The sequence below is a fragment of the Aphelocoma coerulescens genome, chromosome 6 (genome assembly GCF_041296385.1).
Source record: "Aphelocoma coerulescens isolate FSJ_1873_10779 chromosome 6, UR_Acoe_1.0, whole genome shotgun sequence".
NCBI classification, from domain to species: domain Eukaryota; kingdom Metazoa; phylum Chordata; class Aves; order Passeriformes; family Corvidae; genus Aphelocoma; species Aphelocoma coerulescens.
The window spans coordinates 2,136,651-2,153,463 of record NC_091020.1 but is presented as its reverse complement, the minus strand read 5'-3'; the positions used below and the strand labels follow the sequence as shown (position 1 = coordinate 2,153,463).

At 50.3% G+C, this 16,813-nt stretch overlaps 1 protein-coding gene across 4 annotated transcripts in view; it reads left to right on the top strand.

The window, feature by feature from the left end:
- PRKG1 (protein kinase cGMP-dependent 1) overlaps window positions 1-16,813 on the top strand; it is a 376,397-nt gene that overhangs the window by 43,388 nt on the left and 316,196 nt on the right. For all 4 annotated transcript variants that reach the window (XM_069018843.1, XM_069018838.1, XM_069018837.1 and 1 more), the window contains exon 2: window positions 16,237-16,403. In XM_069018843.1, coding sequence (XP_068874944.1) covers window positions 16,237-16,403 — 167 coding nt within the window. The remainder of the gene's footprint in view (window positions 1-16,236; window positions 16,404-16,813) is intronic.

Here is a 16,813-nt window from a genome sequence, read left to right as displayed (position 1 = left end):
ACAGGTTGATTTAAGGCTTTCTTTTCCTATTAACCTGAGAGGAAATCACACAGCAATCTTCAAAATTGGGTTTATGTCTGTTGGAGGTGTGCTAATGATGTGAAGAGTTTTGAATAGTTAAAATTCAGGTTAGAAACTTCATGTGGGTGTTTTGTTTTGTTTTTTTCTTTTGTTAATCTAAAGGCTTTGTGGAGCCCAGCTTGATTGTTGGAGAGCTGCTCACTTGGTGTTTCTGCTGAGCTTCCAGCTGGGAGTGCTGGGCATATCTGTCCAGAAAAATGGAATTAGAACACCTGCGGGGAGTAATTCTGCCTGTGCAGACTTCTCTGAGCTGCTCGGGGGGAGAATATGATAACCAAACTCAGGAGCTCCCTCGCTCAGCTGTTTTTGGTTGGACCTGTGTTCTCTGATGCTGGCTCGGTGGCACAGGACAGCCCTCAGCTCCCAGACACCCACCAGCCCACGGTGGAGATCATCAAACACAAAATGCCACCAGAATTCAGGCTCCTGTGCAGGTCCAGCTGAGGAATGGCTCCTGTGCTGTGGGTGCAGGGCAAGGCACAGCGTTCAGCAGGGAATGGTGTGACTGGGGTGGGCTTAGATGGCATTTCTGTGTTTGCTCCTTGGTTTGCTGTGTTCCTGGGGGCCCTGGATGGGTTTTGTGCAGTGCCAGCTGCTGCTCAGGTGCTGTACCTCGGATTTGGGCTGTCTCTGCCCCACTGCCGTGCCGTAATCACCACTCTGACCACAAAACCTGTTTATTTGTGATTGCTGTTCAGTGGATAAAGATTAAACCAGTCTGCTGCTTCTCACAGAACTGAGGAAGGTTTGAGCGCTGGCAGCTCTTGAATCCTTGTCTGACCTCATGTGAAATTCATGTGGAAGTATGGGTCCCTCAGGACATCATTCCAGTACAGGAAGATGGCAGAGATATGTCTGAAGGCAACGTTTTTGTCCAGGTTAAGCCTTCTAAACCTTGTTTAACCCCCTCCTCAGCCCCAACCCTCTGTTCCTGGCAGCTTTTCTCCCTGCCCACAAGATAATGCCAGGCTTTTTCCTGGTGTGACAGCCGAGCAGGATTTATGGCTGTGGCTTATCCAAACAACCTGTAAAAGTGTTATAGAGTGTTTAAAAACTAATCGTTGTTATAATTCAAGCAAAGAGCAAACAAACACTTGCATTCTCCTCCGTGTGCACAGACCTTAACTCAGAATGGGGGGGGAGAAAAGACATTATTGGGAGAAATTTCTGTTTTCTCTCTGAAAGGGGCTGTTGAAATGAAATACTCTGTTTTAATAACACCGAGATGCTAAGGCTCCACAGACTGCACACGATTTACTTGACCTTTATAAATAGAACAGCCTTGTCTCTCTATTGGAAAACAAAAATAACCCCTGAAAGCAGCATGCAGATTTATTAACCAGCACAGAGAGGAACTGTTAGATTTTATTCTGTGAGCAGGAAGGCAGATTGTCCAAGGAGGGTTTGGAGAGAATAGCACCACATACAGCAGCCTTTTGGGATGGCTGCCCTCCCCCCAAAAAAAGCAGATCCATGAAAGTGGCAGGTGGAAAGTGTTGCATTCCTGAGGTCTCGTGTAAGAGCTGCAGTTTGGGAGGAAGGAAATGCTGGGATGGGTGAGCACCTTGTGAAGTTGGCCTCAAACCGTGCCAGGGGAGGTTTGGATTGGATATAGGAAAAACTTCTCCATGGAAAGGGTGGTCAGGCATTGGAAGGGGCTGCTCAGGGAGGTGGTGGAGTCCCCATATCCCTGGGGGTGCCCAAGGAAGGCCTGGATGTGGCACCTGGGACCATGTGGTGAATGTGGCGGTGCTGGGCTGATGGTTGGACTCGATCTTAGAGGGCTTTTCCAACCTCAGTGGTTCTGTGATGGGAAGTGAGTGCTGCCAGCTGCTGGAACCACATGCTGGAGAGGGAAAAACCATGGGAATTGAAAGCTGTGTTGCCTTCAGCACCCATTTAGAGCCATTGCACCTAAAGGACATGGGGGCTACAGATGGTTAAAGACCTGGTACTTTTATTCTTGGAATAGATGGGGAAAATCATGGAATTATGGGTGGGAAGGGACCTTAAAGCCCATCCAGTGCCACCCCTGCCATGGCAGGGACACCTCCCACTGTCCCAGGCTGCTCCAAGCCCCAATGTCCAGCCTGGCCTTGGGCACTGCCAGGGATCCAGGGGCAGCCCAGCTGCTCTGGGCACCCTGTGCCAGGGCCTGCCCCACCCTCCCAGGGAACAATTCCTTCCCAATATCCCATCTATCCCTGCCCTCTGGCACTGGGAAGCCATTCCCTGTGTCCTGGCACTACAAAGTGGGTCCAAGCAAGCAGAATGTCACCGTTCCCTTAGCTGGAGGAGGTGGATTCCTCTTCTTAGTGTTCCATAATGGAGAACCCCAGGAGTTCTCATTCCCGGAGGGAAACTGTCTCGCAGGGACACAGTGAAAGTGCTTTTCCAAAATCTGCCTGTGCATCACAGCTGCCTGAAATGCTTTGTGAGGTGAGCAGAGGTGTTTCATTTCAGCTAAGGTGGATCTTAGTGAGTGAAACAGGGGTAGATAAACTGAATTCCACTGGGAATAAAGGATTTTTCAAACCTGCTGCAAAAGGAGATGTGGAAGTGCAGCCCCCAGGATGAACAACGACCCACACAGGGTTTGGCTGCTTTTGCTTGGGTTTGAGTTTTCTGTTGAGTTCTGGCTGCTGTTGCTGTTTGGGAGAACAGGCTGAATTTAGATTTTTTTAAAAAATGCTCAAAGTGTGCTGTTTTCTCACTGACTTGACAGGCTGGAATGTTTTTTTCCTTAAACTCACTAAAGGGAGGTGTGTTTTCCAAGAATTCCAGTGCCAGTTAATTCCACTGTTCACTGTTTAACACAAGATTTGGCTGATCTTTCCAGTCACCTGCACTCCTCAATATATGGGATTTATATGGGATATCAGTGTTTTTGCCAAGAGCTCGTGTCTGCTTTTGACTTTAAAAAAGAATTGTTATCTTTAAAACACACTTAAATTTCAAATGACACTTTTTGGGCCTGTTGGGATGAAACTGGATCTGAATTGTTTCAGTTCCCTGCAGCAGTTCCTGTTTCCTCCACGGAAATAACTCTGCTCCTTGGCAGGCACGTTTTCTCTGTCCCTTTTTAGCTCTTTCTGTGTATTCCTTCATGTAAATATTTCCCCAGCGCAGCCTGCGGAGCGTGGAACGGACTCAGAGCATGGGAGAGCTGCAGCAGGGCTTTGCAGAAAGTGAGCAAGGTTTCTTTCCTAGTCCTGTGAAATATTTGGGACAGAGGAAAGGAGCTGTTTCCCTGGAAACCCACGTGTGCTGTATTGGAAGAAACACCGTTTCTGTCTCCTTGTGATGCCCTGATGTCCCGTTCTGCTGTTTGTTGTGGTTTTGTTTTGCATCATTTTCATGGAATCCCAGAAGGGTTTGGGTTGGAGAGGGCCTCAAAGCCCATCCAGTGCCACCCCTGCCATGGGCAGGGACACCTCCCACAGTCCCAGGCTGCTCCAAGCCCCAGTGTCCAGCCTGGCCTTGGGCACTGCCAGGGATCCAGGGGCAGCCCCAGCTGCTCTGGGCACCCTGTGCCAGGGCCTGCCCACCCTCCCAGGGAACAATTCCTTCCCAATATCCCACCAAATCTGATGCAAGGTCCCTCTGCTATTTCCTTCTTCTTTTTCTCTTCTGCCACATTAAACCCTTGGGGTCCTTCTGGCTCCTTGCAGCCCCATTCCCAGCCTGAGCATTTCTCCTGGCCTGGGGCTCAGCTTTCTGCTTTGTTCTGGCTGATGTTTGTTCCGCTGGCCCGTGGAAGCAGTGGAATAGCCAGGGGCTGGGACTTGCAGGGGGGAGCAGGAGGGGAGAAACTGTTTGGGAGGACAGTGGAAGGAAAGGAAAGAGAAATCCACGGTGCTCTCTGTACCAGGAATGGCAAATGAGGCACTCGGATGAAAAAGGAACACGATCCAGAGCTGCAGCAATGGGAGCCAGCGTTTTGGAGCTGGGAGATGGTGTGGGAAGGTGATGAGACACGAGGGTGGTGGAAAAGGGGAGAGTTAAGTGCAGGGTAGTAGTGCAAGGGAAAGCAAGCAATCCCACAAGTACATTGTGGGAGCAAACCTCCTTTTCTGCTCGCATGGTGCAGATAAAGGGAACTTAATTCTCTGCCCTCCTCTGGCTCATTTTTTCCTGTAACAGTTCTCAGCCTCGAGACCTGGTTCTTCTCTCCAGTGCCCTGTTTGGAGCTTTCCTCTGAGCCAAAGGTTTTCTGCTGAGGACCTGGGCAGCAGAGTGGCAGCACATTTGAGCTGTAAATTTTGGGGCTGTCCTGCCTCGCTGAGGGAGGCAGAAGAGCCACGTGCCTTAATGCCTGGTGCTGCCTGTCCTCCAGCAACAAGTGCTGCTCTTGCTTCCCTGTGAAAGGGCCCTGCTGGGAAAGGGGAGCTTTCCCTTGGGAACACCTCAGTGGCTCCCACGCTGGGATTATGGCTTGCCAGGCTGGAACACCAGGAGGTCACAGTTGCTCCTAAAGACCATGGAGTGGTCTCCAAAACTTGCTCAGGGTCTGGAACGTGAATCCTGTGAGGAGCGGCTGAGGGAGCTGGGAAAGGGGCTGAGCCTGGAGCAAAGGAGGCTCAGGGGGGACCTTGTGGCTCTGCACAAGTCCCTGACAGGAGGGGGCAGCCGGGGGGGTCGGGCTCTGCTCCCAGGGAACGGGGACAGGACAAGGGGAAACGGCCTCAGGCTGGGCCAGGGGAGGCTCAGCTTGGACAGCAGCAGGAATTTCTGCATGGAAAGGGTGCTGAGGCCTTGGCAGGGGCTGCCCAGGGAGCTTTGGAGTGCCCATGCCTGGAGGTGTCCAAGGAAGGGCTGGAGGTGGCACTCAGTGCTCTGGGCTGGGGACAAGGTGGGCATCGGGCACAGGGTGGGCTGGATGATCCTGAAGGGCTTTTCCGGCCTCACTGGTTCTGTAATTTCCCCAGTCTCCATGCCACTCCTTAGCTTTCCCTGGGCAGCAGCTTTTGTCTTACTGCATCCTTCTTTTACCTCGATCTGTCCATTCCCGTTAGGATTCCCTGAGGACAAGGGATGCCATGGAATGTGAGGTTACTACTTGTTCGAAAATATCCTCCCGTTTGCTAGAAATAGGATGTTTTCCCTTCAGTATCCTTCCAGGCTGAAATTCCTGGAAGCATCCTGTGCCTCTGGAGGAGAGTTGTTTTTAATCAAAGAAAAGGGCTGTTTCCTAAAGCCCTTCAAATTCAAAGCTCTTCATCTTTTCCTTGCCTTCCATCAGAATTTGGAGCTCACTTTCTCCAAGCACATTTGTCGCTATTACTCTTCAAAACAATTCCTTGACGTTCTCTCTGTCTGGTGTTTTTATGTGGCTGGATGTGGGGGATAGATTGCAGCTATCCCTGGAATTTCTCACATGCTGTATGGGAATTAGGAATAGTTTATAGGAGTTTCTGTGGATCCCCAGCCCACCTCCAATTGCCCCCTGCAGATTGTTCTTTACAATCTGAGATTTTATTAAGGACACTTTGCCCTGAGACTGGAGCTTTCCCTGCCTGGGGTTGTGTTGTGGGTTTTGTGTTGGGGTTTGTTTTTGGTGAGAGGGTTTCTCTGGAGGTTTTTGCCTTGTGCTGCTCTCATCCCTGCTGTGGCTGTGGGCTCTCCCATCTGTGGGGACAATGCTGAGGGCTGTGTCCTCCTGCTTCAGAGTGTTGGTTCCTCCTTTAGTTACAGCCAAAGGCAACATCTCAGCCATGAGACAGAGGGTGGGGATATCTCACAAACACAAGACACGGGGTTCTTAGTGGAATTCCTAAAACAAGATGAGCCAAGAGCATTTCTGAGCAAAAGCCCCATTTTATTTTAGTATCCCAGAGTCACTGAGGTTGGAAAAGATCTCTAAGGCCACGGAGTCCAAGCTGTGCCCGATGCCCACCTTGTCCCCAGCCCAGAGCACTGAGTGCCACCTCCAGCCCTTCCTTGGACACCTCCAGGCATGGGCACTCCAAAGCTCCCTGGGCAGCCCCTGCCAAGGCCTCAGCACCCTTTCCATGCAGAAATTCCTGCTGCTGTCCAAGCTGAGCCTCCCCTGGCCCAGCCTGAGGCCGTTTCCCCTTGTCCTGTCCCCGTTCCCTGGGAGCAGAGCCCGACCCCCTCGGCTGCCCCCTCCTGTCAGGGACTTGTGCAGAGCAGTTGGTGTTGGGGTACTCCTCGAAGCTCAGCGTGATTGTCACGGTCAGTGCTCCTGCAGCAGGAACAGGAATGAGAAAATAACATTTGGAATGTGCCAACCTCTCCCCCACCTGCCTTTGAGGGAAAGGAAAGCAGCAGCAGCACTGCCCTGCCCCCAGCCCCATCCTCCTGCTCTTGCACAGACACCTCCTGAGCTTCCTGCTGCTGCTCTTTCTCCAGCAGAACGTTATCAAGTTGTGTGGCTGCTCAGAGTTCATCCTGCCTGCCACAAGGTGCTTGTCCAGCTCTAATCTGGTTTATTGGCAGACTAGACAGAGCCTGCAGGATGTGCTGCCTCGGCTGTATCCCGGAGTGACCCTTCTGGGAGGAGGCACGTCTGCCCTTCTCTCCCCACCGGCTGCTCCTTGGCACTTGGTGGGGGGGGGATGTTTGGATAATGCCACACATCTTGCAAATATTTATGTCTGCAAGCCTGCCTGCACACATCAGGCCTCCCGCTGACTCGGGAACCAGGAGAAAATGGTTCTCCCTAAAATCTCCCCGAGAATATTTATTGGAAGGCTGAGGCTCCAAGCGCTGTCTGCATTCCACTGTCACACACCTCTGGCATTTCAACCAGGGACTTCTTCAGGCTGGAGAGAGCTGATGGAGCTTCCCTGGTGACAGTCCCATCCATCCCAAGTGCTGGGTGAGTCAGGGTGAGGGATGTGAAATCTCTGTTGCTTTTCTCCCCTCCCCATCCATCACAATTCCCGTGAATCCCCCCCCCTTTCCCTGGAGCAGCTCTGTATTTCCCTGGCTGTGACAGCATTCCCTGTGGATGTGCTGATGTCAGGGAGGAGCAAAGTGCTTTTGCAGAGCCCATCCATCTCTGCTGGCCCACAGTGCATTTGGAGGAGCTCCTGATGTGCTCCCAGCCTCCGATCCAGGAGAGCAGAGTGAGCTGTCTCTGCTCAGAGGATTTCTAATTGCATTTCTGCATCTATGTAAATTAGGTTATCCCCCCCTTGGCAGATTTCCTGCCTGTTGCACCAGGGTGAAGCCATCTCCGTGGTGCCATCAGGGAATCTGGGTGCAGCTCACTGTCCACACCTTCATTTATCCCAGGGAGCCACACAGCCCTCCAAGGCACTAATAAACCTGGGGGAACTGATTGAGTTACCATTTATCTCCACTCCTCATCCCTGCCTTCAGTCAGGGGTCACTGCGTGGAGCTGCCAGGACTGGAAGCCTCCATGGGTAATGGTTTGATGGATGGAGAAACTCCTGCCTTTCAACTACATGGTTCTTTCCAAGATGGATTGTGGTGACCTTCAGGATTTGTTGTCTGGGTCTCTGTGGCTCCGTCTTGCTTGCTGAGCTCCTTCTGGAGGAGTTTGGGTTGTTTCTGGGTCCCTGGGTGTGGAGACATATGGGTACGTGTATTTTCTCTGCTATTTCTGTAGGTGCAGAAAGGCTCCAGCACAGCTGTGCTGGGTGTGAGTGCTGAAACTGTGAAATGCACAGGGGTAACACCCCTCCAAAGTCTGCCTGGTTTTGGCCTGGCATCCCTGAGAGACACCTATCCCCCTTCATCATCACTTTGCTGCGTGTTCTGGAAGAATTTCTGCATGGAAAGGGTGCTCAGGCCTTGGCAGGGGCTGCCCAGGGAGCTTTGGAGTGCCCATGCCTGGAGGTGTCCAAGGAAGGGCTGGAGGTGGCACTCAGTGCTCTGGGCTGGGGACAAGGTGGGCATCGGGCACAGCTTGGACTCCGTGGCCTTAGAGATCTTTTCCAGCCCAAATGCTTCTCTGATTTTGTGTTTTCACCTCTAATTAGCTGCCCAAAGCTTCTGCTGTTTGTTTCAGGTAATCAAGGAGCTTCTTAATCGTGCTCCGAGGGCTCGGTAGTGGTTTCTCAAAATGCAGCTCATGTGGGAGCTCCTTGGAGCTGTCAGAGATTGCAGGAGGAGGCAAATGGTGTTGGCAAGAGCCAACTTCTTCTCCTGCCTGAGCTTGCCAACATTTCTGGTATCTAAACTTGGGGCTTTGTAGGATGCAAAAGAGGAGCCTAAAAAAGGGGTGGTAAATTAAGATCTCTGGGGTGAGACACATTAAAATGCAAGTTAACCAACTCTTGCCTACAGTATTTTTATACCAACAACAATTTTCAGCGTAGGTGAAAGGAGATTTGAATATTTTTTTTTGCTGAAATGATTTTTCTTTTTAAATGTCGAATGCCAAAATGTGAGATCATGAGCAGCAGTGTACTGATATATTTAGAAATCCTAAGTGGAGCTGTCTGAGCAACATTCTCTGCAGAGAAACTCGATTCTGCAACTCTAAGTTGTACTTAAGTACAGGAAAACCTGGAAATGTGGAAGTTATTTTCCCTGTTTCCAGGTTTAGAGTTGCTTAACCTGTGGTTTGTCTCTTTTTAAATTGGCATTTTGGTTAAAAATTTTAGCGGACTCCTGTGAAGAACTCCTGCTGCTATGCAGGAGCAGCCTCGCTGAAGGTGCTTGAGATCCTGCTCAGAAATTTCCTCCTAAAGCCTGAAGATGGGCTGTGGGCTGTGTGTTGTGGGAAAGGGAAGCACTGTAAAGAATATCCACAAGTGTATTTCAAGGCCTTCGTGTTACTCGGTCCCAGACTTGAATCCTACTCTCATTCCCAGTTACTGGGACAGGAATAGCTCTCCAGAGCTATATTTAAAATTCCCTTGAAGGAACATCCAAAGTGGGCTTTATCCCGAGCCAAAACAAACAGCTAATGCAGAGTTATCAGCTATTAATGGCACTGGAGTCCAAACAAACCCCAGATCTTACCCAAAGGTCTGAGCTTTCCTCTCCTGCTCTGCTCCTCACAGGGAGTTGTGCAAAGATCCGTTTGTTCCCGCACAGGTTTTAGGATTTGGAGGCATTATCCAGCATTTCACCCTTTGGAAGTGCCCTGTGCTGGGGGATTGTCCCTGCTCCGGGAGCTTTGGCACTAAAGGCGCTCAGGTGCCTCGCCTTGGCACCAAGAATGGCACTTTGGTTGCCAGTGCAGCTTTGCTGAAGGCTGTGGGCCTCAAGCTGGTGGATGAGGGATTAAATAACCTCCCTGGGAGTTCTGCTTCCTACCTCTGGTTCTTAGATGGGAACATGGGAGCTGCCAACAATCCATGACCCAGCCTGCTGGGAAGGGAGTGCCAGGAATGGTTTGGACTGCTGTCTCTTGCTGGTGCTCATTGTGGTGTCACTGAAGGCTTTGTGGTTCTCAGCTGCCAGCCTGGAACCTCTGGATGCGTGGCCAGGCCACGGGAGATGAGTTATGCAGATACTTCAATGTAAGGAGGACACGGAACTGTTGGAGCAATTCCTGAAGTTGCTGAGGGGACTGGAGCACCTCCCCTCTGGAGCCCGGCTGGGAGAGCTGGGGCTGCTCAGCCGGGAGAGGAGAAGGTTGTGTGGAGAGCTCACAGCTCCTTCCAGGGCCTGAAGGGATACAGGGAAACTGGAGAGGGACCCTGCAGCAGGAACTGGAGGGACAGGACACAGGGAATGGCTTCAGACTGACAGAGTGGAAATTTAGGTTCTATATACAGAATAAACTCTGCCCTGGGAGGGTGGGCAGGCCCTGGCACAGGGTGCCCAGAGCAGCTGGGGCTGCCCCTGGATCCCTGGCAGTGTCCAAGGCCAGGCTGGACATTGGGGCTTGGAGCAGCCTGGGACAGTGGAAGGTGTTTGGGACAGCCCAGAGGAGGTGGAAAGAGGTGATTTTAGGGTCCCTTCCCACCCAAACTGCTCTGGGATTCCATTCCAGAGCAGAGCTGAGCGTATGTTTTAATCTTACCTCTCTTTGAACTACACAAGGGCTTAAAACAGAGTTAGAAGCTCTGCAGAGGTGAGCTTTGAGCACAAAGCTTCTCCAGCCCTGCTGGAAACTTGCAGCCTTTGCTTTTTGTGCCACCTGGAGTGGATACCCCGTTTGGAAAGGGAGGGATGTCCGGGGACAGCTGGAAAAAAAAAAATCTGTCTAACACGTGTTGCTGTGTGCTGGTGTTCTGCTGGATAGTCTCTGGAAAGCTGGAGCAGGCAGAATCCTTGGCTCTGTGTTTTCCCTTTTTAAGGAAGGGTTTTGTTTTTCTCTTTTTCCATGGCCACATTTTGTAGAAGTAAACACTTTTAAACATTTCACGGTGTGGATTTTAAACAGACTGGTTGTTGTAGGGCTTGGCTGGATTCTTGCATCACTCGTCACATTCAGGGGCAGAGGCTGCAGATATTTTTTTTCCTCGTGCTTCTTATCTCTGAAATCAGCTTAATTCCTTGGGCAGGGATATGGAAGATCCCAAAAAACAGTGCTTTTGGGCATGAGTTTCTACAATTAATTTGGATTTTTACAGCAGCGATGACGCAGCCCAAGAAGGTGCCACTGGCTGTAGGAGCTTTGAGCAGGGTTTATTGTGTGAGTAAATCAGGAGTTCTCATCTCCCAGGGCCCTGCACTTTTACTGCTGTAAACTTGAGCTCTGTCTGTCTGCTCCGTCAAATTCCTGTGGATGCTTCCCTCCTAAGTATGGGGATTTAGGTTAGTGGTGGTATTTGTTAATTCCTGAGGGGGGAAACTCCAAAAAAAATACTCCTTCCCCCCATTAGTATGGGCACGTTGAAAAGTTTTGCCCAACGTTTGGGGAGGGAAGCAGCTAAAGAAATGGTCTTGCTTTTTCCAGAGTGTGCTTTTTGCTCCCCTTCTTTGCAGGCATCTTCCCTCCTGTCCAGCCAGTACATTGCCTTTCATTTTCCTCACTGGAAGTTTGAAACGGTTCTGCTGCAAAGCCGAGGTGGTGAACACCCTAAAACCCCCAACTGTGTCACTAATGCCTGCACTGAACTCTTAATTTCCTTTATTCTTCCTGATCCACCTCTGTTTAATCAGCTCTTGCCCGCAGCAGAGCCCTGGGGGGTGACTCCTGTGTAGCTCCTCTCTGCCCTCAGGTTCCTGCAGGCCCCACTGCAAACTGGGGCTGCACCAGTGCGGGGTGTGCTGGGAGGGCTTGGCTTTCTGGAAGCGTCCCTGGATGGGTCTGTCAGAAGTTTTTCCACCTGCTCTTGAATTCTTGCCTTCCTTACACCCAGCAAGTGGCTTTTCCCATGTTGGGATGAGCCCTTTTGGGACGAGGATGAGCTCTGTGTTCCGGTATTTACTGTACGTGCCACAAGGTGCAAACCCAGTGAGGGAACGTGGCTTTTGTGACTGCCAGGGAAGAGCCTGGGCTGAGCATTCATTGTGTTCCTTGGAAAATGGGAATTCCTGTCGGGATAACAACAGGCTGTGCTGCAGGGTTGGGTGCAAAGCACTGCGGGTTAATTTAGGCTGCAAAGCATCCCAGAGTGGATTGGGATGAAAGAGACTTCAAAGCCCATCCAGTGCCACCCCTGCCACGGACAGGGACACCTTCCACTGTCCCAGGCTGCTCCAAGCCCCAATGTCCAGCCTGGCCTTGGACACTGCCAGGGATCCAGGGGCAGCCCCAGCTGCTCTGGGCACCCTGTGCCAGGGCCTGCCCACCCTCCCAGGGAACAATTCCTTCCCAATATCCCATCCATCCCTGCCCTCTGGCACTTGGAAGCCATTCCTTGTGTCCTGTCCTTCCAGCCCTTGTCCCCAGTCCTTCTCCAGCTCTCCTGGAGCCCTTTAGGCACTGCAAGGGGCTCTGAGGTTTCTCTGGAGTCCTTCCCTCTCCAGGCTGAGCTCTCCCAGCCATCCCTCTGCTCATCCTGGAGCCTCCTCTGGCCTCTCTCCAGCAGCTCCAGGCCCTCCCTGTGCTGGGCCCCAGGGCTGGGGCAGCTCTGCAGGTGGGGTCTCACCTGAGCACAGGGGCAGAATCCCCTCTCTGGAGCTCCCCACGCTGCTGGGGATGCATCTCCGGAGTTTTATTCCCCATCTGCTACAAACCAGTATTGTCATTTATCTCCCAGCTTTGTGCCAGTGGATGTTCCCAGCAGGCTTTGGAATTCAGCATTTTATGGCCACTGCAAGCCTTTAACACAGGGCTTCTGTGCAGGGCCCCTGCTTGCTGGGATGAAAAACTGACTTTTTTGTGGCTTGCTGGGGAGGTCAGGGGCTGGCTCTGGTCGGGCTGGGGGAGCAGAGCACCCCCAGGGCAGCACGGGGAGCTGTGTGGGTGGACACCCCTCTGTGTGCTTTGCTGCTGAGAGGCAGCAGCAGGTTTGTATGCATTAAGTGTACTTGCAGCCAACTTGTTAAGGTTCTTTTTGCATGACTTCCGCAAATTGGAATGCAATTAGCTTCTTCCTCCTGTTGCCTTATTAATTATGGTGATGGACCTAACCTGATTTGAGACAGGATGTATCGCAGAGGATTGTGCCCTCTTCTGCAACTCTTCATCAAGCCTCTGTCACATCTGACCATTGATCTTTCAGGAAGGTAGGGGTGGCTTGGTGCCAGGCTGCTTGCTCTGGAGAGGGACGATGCTAACAACTGCTTTCCACTTGGAGTGACCCTCTGAAGGCAGAGACATTCACTCCAGTGCTGAGTAAATATTCATGGAAATCTCCCTCCTGCACACAGGCTCCTTTGGAAACGCTCCCGCTCCCTTACAAGTAGTGCAGTTTATTTTGTTTGTGCGTTGTTCCTATTAGAAACCCGAATCAGAAAGTGCAGAATAAATCCTGCTGGAAAATAAGAGGTGATGGAACAGCTGCATCCTGCTTAAACCACTTACTCGCCATGGCAGGAGTGGGATTTTTCACCATTTTAAATACTTCTTATTTTGTATGCCTGGGTAGATTGCTGTGTTCACGTGTGTGGGGTAGGTGCTGTTTTGAAATCATCCTGGGGATTAAGGAATGGTGTGGCTTGGAGAAGCATTTGTTAGGGAACAATGGGGAACTATGAGTTAATTTATGGGCTGAGTTTCATGTGTTTCGGGGCTGGTGACGAGGTGGGCATCGGGCACATCTTGGACTCCAAGGCCTTGGAGATCCTTTCTAACCCTAAAGATTCTGGGATTGTACATAAAAATAAACACAGTAGAAAAAAACCCATTTATCTGAAATGGTACCTGTGAATTACAGGGAAAGAAAAGCACATCTAATAATAATAATAATAATAATAATAATAAAAAATAATGGGGAAGTTGCTGGAGGCCTGGCACGTGTGAGTGTGTGGGACTGGCAAGCCCCAGTGTGTGACTGATTTTTGTGAACTCTTAAGAGTGACGAATATTCTCTTGCAGGGAACAACAGAGGAGCTCTGCTTGTGGCTCTGACGTTGTATTTTTAGCCCCAACTCGTTTTCAAGGATGTCAAACTCAGCTTTTGTTCTTACTCGGTTCTAAAAGATGGGTGGAAGATTTCCTGCTGGAGGGGTTCAGAGCTCCCAGGCTATGGAGGGTGCTTTAGTGTGTGATGGGAGGGGTGGAACGAGATGATTTCTAAGGTTTTTTCTGACCCAAAGCAGTCTGGGGTTCTGTGAAACACTCTCATAAATAAGCAGCTGGCTTGCAAGGTGGTTTTGCTCCTCCAGCCAGCCTTGTTTGAGGGCAGCTGGAGGTGCTTTTCTCACAGGCTTTGTAGTCAAAGCCTCATCTTAACTAATTATCCTGAATAACAAAACCTATTTTGCTCACATTCAAGCATGACTGAGTGATTATCCAGCCCTTTCCATGTGGGTATTTAATTTTAGGATGCTCAGATGTGGCAGAGGTGAAGCTGTGTCTCTTGATGTCCCAGCCAACGTGTTTCCCTTCACAACAGCTGCATTTTGTGGGGTGGCTAAAAGGGTTTGGGTGACTTGGGGTCCCTGAGCTTGCTCTGATATCCCAGTGCTGAGGACAGAAGCTGAATCAGGTGCTTCAGATGTGCTCTTACACTTCTGATATTATTGTTATTAATAATATAATATTGATAATACTATTAGGCTCTTGAATTCCCTAAATTTGTTCATGTTGGGTCTGGTTTGCTGCTCGTCCCCCAACTGGAATCGTAAAGGTTGAAAAAGACCCTTAAGCTCATTGAGTCCAACCGAGTTTTCCTGTTCCCTTTGCTGTTGTTTGGACCAAATCTCCCAACTCCTCCTCGCATCCTTTCCCGTGCTCAATTCCAGCAAGGAGAGCACTGTTTTGTGCTGAGGATCTCTACATCCAGAGGGAAGTTTGACTTGGGCCAGAAATTCCCCACAGGCTTTGTGGGATTTCTTGCAACAACTCTACTTGAAAGCCTGACTTTATCAAGGAGAAATGAAATAAATGTTGAGCCTTGGGATGAAACAAATGCCCGAAATTGGAACGCAGGCTGATATGATGAACACAAAAGCTTTAATTAGGCTTTCTTTGGTGGGCAGTTGAGCAACACTAATAACGAGCTCCTCATTATGAGGATTTGGGGTGCTGAGCCCAGAAGAGCAGTGCTGAGTTAAGGCACAGCAGGGAAAGCATAGTCTGGCTTGGCACAGGAGGTGGGCTGAGGAAATGGGGTCATCCAGCACCTTCCAGATGACCAGCCTGGCTGAAAGGAAGACATCCCACGGGGGCAGGTTCTCCTGGGGGTTATCTGCACGCAGGAGGGGCGGGAGTGGCAGTCAGGAATTGGTGTGAAGGTGATGCCTTAGGTTTTAACTTTTATATTTTTCAAATGCTGGACTGCCTGCTGTGTCCCTCTGAGGTTCCGTGTGCCCTCTCAGCTGCTGTTCTCTCACACTGGTCAGACATAACAAACCTCTCCCGGTTTGCTCTTCAAGGACACCTCGATTGTCCCAGGCCCCAAAATGTGTAAATTAAAGCCTCTAAAGGGGGAGCAAACTTGGGGTAATTACATCATGAACTGAGGTTATAATTGGAGAATTAACCCTGATATGCAAATGGACCAAACTCATAAAAGGGTGAAGAACCCCTGACCCCGGGTCTGTCTTGGGTGGAGCCTCTGGACTGCCCAGGGTGTGCCTTTGAAGGCCCTTCAAAGAAATACCTGCTTTTATTCTCTTATTCTTGTCTAGCCTCTGTTTTTAGGTGTCACCTCAAGGCATCAAAGGCAGTCTCAGACTCTCAGGAGTGGCTTTGTGGCACTCCGAGCCCGCCTCGTCCCGCAGCCAGGCCTTGGGCAGCCTGGTCCCGTCCCCTCCTGCCCTTCAGCAGGGACAGTTCTGGTGGCTCCTGGTGTCCAGCTGAATGCTTTGTCAAAGTAACCTCCAAACTATCAAAAAGAATCTTAAACATCCCTGAGCTGGCTCTGCGGTGGGGGGAACCCTGAGCTGGTTCTAACCATGTGCAAGGACCGTGGGATCGCCAACCCTGGGCTGGCGTCTCCTCAAGTCCCATTTTGGTTCTTTTTCGAGAAGACATGACCCATTAAAGTGTTTTTCTTTGAAAACTTTGTTTCATACTCATCTTTCCAATAGCTACAGCCCCCCTGACTGCTCAGGCTCTGCAGGAAGCTGCTGCCTGTGAGCGGTTCAGCCCCCAGAAGCAGAGCTGCAGGGTGAGGGGTGAAGGGCTGAGGAGCTGCTGTCCAGCCTGGAGGTGTTTTAGGGCCTTTAGTTTTGGTCTAAATCAGGACTGAACATTCTCAGTTGTCCACCTGCTTTAGGGACTTTGTTCCAAATGGCTCCGGTAGCAATTATAACATAAACACTCTGAGAACCAGTGCAGTGTCACCCTTTGGTGTGCTTCAGTTTGTGTGAGGAATAGAAAACACAATAAACCGAGTAATAAATCCTTTACCTTCTTGTTTGTGCTTCCTTTCAGCTGTGTGTGTGGAAGATATTCCAAGTAGCTGTGTTACTGTGGATGTGAAACTTGGAGCTAAAAGAGGATTCTGCAACCCTGCGGAATCTATTTTTATTTCAGTGCTGGGCGTATCTAAAGCTTATTTACAATAAATAATTGCAATTCACATCTCTGTGATTTTTTTTTCTTTGGCTTCTTGGCACATTTTTAGGGAAAATATATATTTTTTAAAATTTATTGTTATTTATTTATTAAATTGACTGATTTTTAAAAAAATGTATTTGTCCCCCAGGTCGAAGGAGCTAATAAAGGAAGCTATCCTTGACAATGACTTCATGAAGAATCTGGAATTGTCCCAGATCCAGGAGATTGTGGATTGTATGTACCCCGTGGAGTATGGCAAGGACAGCTGCATCATCAAGGAGGGAGATGTGGGTTCCCTGGTCTACGTCATGGAAGGTAGGGTTGGGAAAGATCTTATTTATTCCTTTTTTTTCAACACTTACAGACAGAAACTTTTGTGGGGAAAATGGTTTCGGAGAGAGAGGTTGTCTAAATATGGTTGCTGGAAAATTGTGTGGACTGCTTTTGCCTGGAAAATCCTGCCTGGATTTGTATGCCTGCCTGGGTAGAGAAAGGAGGTGAAAGCTGTGAACCCTGCACTGGAATAAACCACCCCTAAGCAGAGTTCCTGGGCTTGGAGGGAATGGTTTGCTGGAGAAAGGAGGGATTTCCCAGAAGGAGTGGTGGTGTGGAAGTGGCTGTGGGACAGGGAGAGCATGGTCACAGCCTCCTGCCAGGTGTAAATGTTGGTCCAGCATGCGGGGCTGTGCTTGGGGTGGAAAATGGTGTTGGTCCATCCTGGGCAC